This window comes from Triticum dicoccoides, chromosome 1A, assembly GCF_002162155.2.
Source record: "Triticum dicoccoides isolate Atlit2015 ecotype Zavitan chromosome 1A, WEW_v2.0, whole genome shotgun sequence".
NCBI lineage: Eukaryota > Viridiplantae > Streptophyta > Magnoliopsida > Poales > Poaceae > Triticum > Triticum dicoccoides.
Genome location: NC_041380.1, coordinates 211,558,199 through 211,564,538, shown reverse-complemented (window position 1 = coordinate 211,564,538; position 6,340 = coordinate 211,558,199). Strand labels below are relative to the sequence as shown.

Below are 6,340 nucleotides of genomic sequence, written 5' to 3'. Positions count from 1 at the left end.
TCTGAGTGTTGGTCCGAACCAAGCAGCCTGCGGGGCCACCTCGGGGAAACTCGAGGGTTGGTTTTACTCGTAGCTTGACCTATCTGAGTGTGCCCTGAAAACGAGATATGTGCAGCTCCTATCGGGATTTGTCGGCACATTCGGACGGTGTTGCTGGTCTTGTTTTAACCTGTCGAAGTGTCTTGAAGAACCAAGGTACCGAGTCTGATCGAAACGTCTCGGGAGGTCTATTCCTTCGTTGACCGTGAGAGCTTGTCATGGGCTAAGTTGGGACTCCCCTGCAGGGATTTGAACTTTCGAAAGTCGTGCTCGCGGTTATGGGCAGATGGGAATTTGTTAATGTCCGGTTGTAGACAACTTGAACCTTAACTTAATTAAAATGAATCAACAGTGTGAGTTACCGTGATGGTCTCTTCTCGGCGGAGTCCGGGAAGTAAACACGGTGTTGGAGTAATGCTTGCCGCAGGTTGCCCTCTAGTTATCCGTTCGCGCTTTGCCTCCTCTCTCGCTCTTTTTTGCGAACAGGATAGCCACCATATATGCTAGTCGCTTGCTGCGGCTCCACATATTTACCTTACCTTACCTGCTAAGCTTAAATAGTCTTGATCGCGAGGGTGCGAGATTGCTGAGTCCCTGTGGCTCACAGATTACTATTACATCAGATGCAGGGCCTGATGATTCCGCTCCAGGTGACGCGCTCGAGCTCAAGTGGGAGTTTGACGAGGACTCTCAACGTTACTATATTTCCTTTCCTGATGATCAGTAGTGGTGCCCAGTTGGGGGTGATCGGGACCGTGTCGCATGTTGGGTTGTCTTTTATTTTGGCGCCGTAGTCAGGCCATGAGTGTTTGGATGATGTAATGTTATTTTATGTACTTGATTGACGTGGCGAGTGTAAGCCAACTATGTTATCTCCCCTTTTATTATCTATATTACATGGGATGTTGTGAAGATTGCCTAACTTGCGACATATGCCTTCAATGCGATTATGTCTCTAAGTCGTGCCTCGACACGTGGGAGCTATAGTCGCATCGAGGGTGTTACATCATGTTAGGCCATTTGCAATGCAAACAACTTAACCTCTACCTTTATTGTGTCCTCTCCTTTGGTGCTAGGTCTCATGGATGATAACACCTCCATCCTCAACAACTTCGGCCCTCCTTTGGACAAGACAATGGCCATGGTGGAAGAAGATGCACCCCGCACATGGTTCCATCAAGATGATGACGTTGGCCACAAGATGGTCTTTTCCACCACACCTACTTCACATGAGTGGGACTCCCAAGGTAACAAAATAGGTGATGGTGATGTGCATGTCCCTCTAGTGGATATGGATTGCTTGCATGATACTGACGCTCCTATTACTATGTCACATGCTATTAGGCCTTCTACATGCTTTGATTTGACACCCGTCTATGATGTGTGTGATGATGAGTATGTTATGTTGAGTAGTTGTGATACCGTGCTACATAGGATATCTTGTCATAACTTCATATATCATATCATGTTCGATAACCCTCTTGCTTGGTCATATGCTATGAATGAGATATGAAAATTCAAATCTTTGCAATCTTATCATGGTGACTATGCCATCCCCATTAAATTCAACTTGAGTTATGAATATGGCAGAGATGACAAGCTTTTGCTCTATGGTATTTGCATATCTTGTGATGATATTGGCGTGCTCCCTTTGCATCATTTGAGCAATTCCCTTCATATGTCATGCCATGAACAACGTGCTTTGTACATGCATTGTTTAGATGTTGTTCAATTTCTCCTTGTATTCTTTCAAGTCTTTGTCTTGCTTGCAACCATGCTTATACTATTGCCCATGAGGACACCCCCATAGTTTCCTTGTTAGGTTGCTCTATCTTTTACTTTGCATGCTCCCATAATTGTGTGCGTAATATGTTTTACATTGATATGAATGCTATGCATATTAATATTGATGCATCATATACTTGTTACACCTTTTGTCCCCCATGTGTTGAGCATAACAAGTATCATTGCATCATGGATGACGTATTCTTGTATCGTGCATCAAATTTACTTGCATATCTTGTGCTAACTCCCACATGCACATACACATCATGATGGATGATGTGTACATATGCCACGTGCCCACATTCTTTCGTTTGTGTCTATGTTGTGTAGGTCATCATGCTTGCTTGTCAACTTCTAAACTCATGAGTTGACAAAACGAGCTCTGGAGAGCTCATTTGGAGTCCGGAGCCGTATACCGGCCTAGGGGTCCTGTGCCAACCTGATGGGCCGACTTTTGGTGGCTGAAGGCAACCCTGGGCCATGGCACCGTCACTGATGTCACACAATTTTATCGGACGGCTATCAATAATTGAGGTGAAATGGAAGCACACATGTGCGAGGAAATCTAGTAGGCTTTCATCACACACCACTGATAGATATACTGTGTAGTTTAATGGGCGTGGTCGGCATTTAAGAACATATTCAATAAAATATAGAGAACATGTTGATGTAGAAGTGCTTTGATACTCATATTTAAAATGTTTACAAAAAATTAATTTTTATCACCAAAAGGCCAAAATTGCTAACACGTCTTTTACAATGCAAGCAAGGACAAAAAAGGAGACATGTACTTACAAAAATATTATTTTCCATGAACACAATCATATATCTTAAGAGTCTCTCTAAATGTGGCGGGAAACAACAACAATTACTTCATCAAGTCATGCATTGTTCGCAACTCTAAGAGCGTCAATCCAGCTGGTATGGTTCACAACTCTAAGGGCGTCAATCCAGCAGGTATGGTTCGCAACTCTAAGGGCGTCAATCCAACTGGTAAGGTTCGCAACTCTAAGGGCGTCAATCCAGCTGGTAAGGTTAGCAACTCTTAAGGGCGTCAATCCAGCTGATATGGTTCGCAACTCTAAGGGCGTCAATCCAGCTGGTATGGTTCGCAACTCTAAGGGCGTCAATCCAGCCGGTATGGTTCGCAACTCTAAGGGCGTCAATCCAGCCGGTATGGTTCGCAACTCTAATACATCTTAAAGTAAACTATGTGGGACTAAACCCACCATTACAAAGCACAGCACACAGCAGGGTGTTATAATTATGGAGGATAATGGTTCAGGCCATCTCCAACGCGGCGCTACAAATGGGCGCTAGGGAATAAATTCCCAGCCGTTGCTCTCCAATCCCGGTCACATAGTTGGTGTTGAGTGCCTGATTTAGAGGCGACGCTTAGGTGGGCTTTTGGTTCAAATTAAATGGTCCAAGCACCCATGGATTTATTATGTGCGTTGGAGGCTGCGGCTCTTACGTGAGTGCTTCATCTTGGTATTTTTATATTTTCTTGTGCGACGTCTTACCGAGAGCATCTCCAACAGAAGAAGCTTATATGAGCACCTAAAAAAACAAGGGGGGCAGCCCAGTGCAATAGACCCAAGGCGGTCGGACCCTTCCCCGGACCCTGCACAAGCGGGAGCAACATGCACCGGGCTGCCTTTTTTTTAGGTGCTCATATAAGCTTCTACTGTTGGAGATGCCCTTAGTAAGACGTTGCACAAGAAAATAGAAAAATACCTTGTCGATAATTGTTAATGTTTTATCAATGTACTACATAAATCTTAAGAATAAGTAAGGGCCTACCTCTGAGCATGTCCGAGATTCATCAGCTTTTTCTTAACCTGCACAGCAATCTCTTTAGCCAAGCTAAACAATGCATTAACTTGTTTCTGACAAAAACTTGAACATACTGACACAGTATTAATGAGCCAAGTAAATAATGCAAGAAAAATATAGGCTTCGATGGGTATCACACCTAGTACCGTACACTAGTGCACCCACTGGTCCTTTGCGGTTGGACCAAGTGTTACATTTGTGCCTGCTATGGCATGTGTGGTTAGTTTGTAATACCACACCATTATAGTTTGTAAGTAGCATGTGTGGTTAGTTTGTAATGCCACACCATTATACTAGTTTGTAAGTAATTAAACCAATAATAATAACAATAATCATTTCCCATTATATATGTAGAAGTATCTGTATTACCAGCCATGCAGTACCCATGTTGCTGCAACATATCAACATATTACTGCATATTTCATGTAAGATCCCAATTTTAAAGAGAACTATAGCAAACGAATTCAGGAAAATTACATCTTAATACATACTTCAAACAACAGCAGCAAAGCCTTAGTCCCAAACAAGTTGGGGTAGGCTAGAGGTGAGATCCATAAGATCTCGCGACCAACTCATGGTTCTGGCACATGGATAGCAAGCTTCCACGCACCCCTGTACATGGCTAGTTCTTTGGTGATAAGTAAATTTAGATGCCCTGGAACCATTTATGAATACTATTCAGCATGCTTTACCTGGCAAGGTTGCAAAACATACCCAGCAGAAAGCAAAAAGAAATGATGGCATAAACATTCCAAGTTAATTGCTTCCGATCAGCATATGATTCAATAAATTAGAAAGTGTCTCAAAATAAAATGTGGTTGGATGAACATTTCATTGCAAACATGCCAGATTTCTAGGCTATGATATCTGCATTTGCATGTATCCACAGCCAGAAATGTGGAACCAAGCATACTTAAACGTACATTTTTTCAATAATCTATCCAACTCACTGTCATGAAATTTTTTATCCTTCCTTTGCATTGCAAAACAAACAGCTACATAGAAGCTGTATGGTGACAATCTGTTACACCATGAAATAAAGCAACTCCAGAACGTTGTAGCACCCCAAGACATAAGGGTGTTTGTATTGTCCAGTTTAGTTAGAGATGGTTAATCTCCTCAGATGATGCAAACTTAAGAGGTAGAGACCATGCGTTACCCAAATGCAATTGTGCCCAGGCATTCAATCGATCCAATATAAGATAACAATTTTGGCTTGTAGCAATATTGCTATTAATTAAATGTATTCAATTAGCTATCTACAATCCTACATTATGAAATAGTTAGCTCAAGTAACACTACACAAATACCAAGGGATTAAAAGACATGACGCCACATATAAATAGCAACAACAATTCTTACATGACTTCACCTTGGGGTTCTGCATAGCAAGCCGTGTCCTCTCCCGAATCCGCTGGAGCGTCTCTACACATGCAAGTTAAATTTAATAAGGCATTACCGTTTCCTCAAATCAATATGCAACTCTTATCTAAGTCATTTACTAGATCCATTTAAACCTTCATCGTTGCAGTTATTCCATGTTTTTCTGGAACAGAACATCTACATGAATTTCCTAAAAGGTGGCCGCTGGCATGTTGAGTTCTCACGTTGCTATCACACAGTTTCCACCTACCAGTACCAATCTCTCTCTTTTTCTTCCATTTTAATCAAACATTTCCACAAAAGTTACCACTGAAGGATTAAACTAGGGTGCAATCCTACCTGGGCTGTGCTTCCTGCCCTTGTTCCACGGCGTATTCCCCTTGTTCGCCTGCGATATCCGCATCCGCCTCATCCTCTCCCTCTCGTCCACTCCCTCGCCGTCTTCCTCATTCCCCACACCATCCTCCTCAGTCGGAAACTGGATTTCCACCGCCTTCGCACCGCGGCCCAGGGCCAGCGCAGGGTCCACCTCCGCTAACACCCTGACTGCGCCGGCGCGGCAGCGGGGCGGCCCAAAGCATATCACCCGGCGCTGGACGTGGGATGCGCAGGGCCACGGGGGAACCTGCGGGAGCCGGGGCCAGGAGGAGACCGAGTAGTAGCCCAGGAGCTGCGGCGCCATTAGACGTCTGTGTTCTTCACGGCGGATGGTTGGCCTAGCAGAATGCCGCCCACGTAGCGCGTGGAGACGTGATGCGAGGAGCGCCGCCGCTGCCGGTGGCGGATGGAATGGAGGGCGGCTGAGGAAAGGATTGGCTCAGCCGCGGCTGATGGAAGGATTGGTTCGGCGGCGAGGAGCGAGAGATAGTCGAGCGAATTGGTGACGTCCTATGCGGAGAACGTGGAGTGGAGGGATAAGAGCGGACACGAAATCAAGGGTGTGTTTGGTTGGCTGGCTGCACAAGGGCAACTAAGTCCAACTCCACCGCATGACCTCAAACGGACGATTTTTTCCTTTTGATGCAGCAATGGTTTCATCCATGTCCACGTCTGTTCGATGGATCGTGGGTGCGCCCAGGACGTGGCCGCACCCCAAATCTTGTCCGTGTTGGACGTGTTTAAAAAAACATAAAAACTTAAATAAAATGACTTAAAAAGTAAATAAACGCAGTTTAAAAAACTTAAAACTTAAGTTAGGGTCGCCACAAAATGGCCCAGTTTCACGTCCAACTTGACATAACTAAGCATAATAAAAAATGGCGCCGCCAGCGCGCTCCTGCTCGTGCCCGTCGATGCC

The 6,340-nt window shown here is 44.6% G+C and overlaps 1 protein-coding gene across 2 annotated transcripts in view; it reads right to left on the bottom strand.

Annotated features, from left to right (window-relative positions):
- The window catches only part of LOC119266910, a 27,888-nt gene extending 21,929 nt beyond the window's left edge, over positions 1 to 5,959 (bottom strand). Inside the window, exons 1-3 of one of the 2 annotated variants that reach the window (XM_037548194.1) lie at positions 5,383 to 5,959; positions 5,033 to 5,085; positions 3,628 to 3,665 (exon numbers count right to left, since the gene is read on the bottom strand). In XM_037548194.1, the coding sequence (XP_037404091.1) occupies positions 3,628 to 3,665; positions 5,033 to 5,085; positions 5,383 to 5,725 (434 nt within the window). In that variant the 5' untranslated portion in view covers positions 5,726 to 5,959. The remainder of the gene's footprint in view (positions 1 to 3,627; positions 3,666 to 5,032; positions 5,086 to 5,382) is intronic. The other variant, XM_037548189.1, reaches the window with a different exon arrangement.
- Between the last annotated feature and the right edge of the window lie 381 nt (positions 5,960 to 6,340).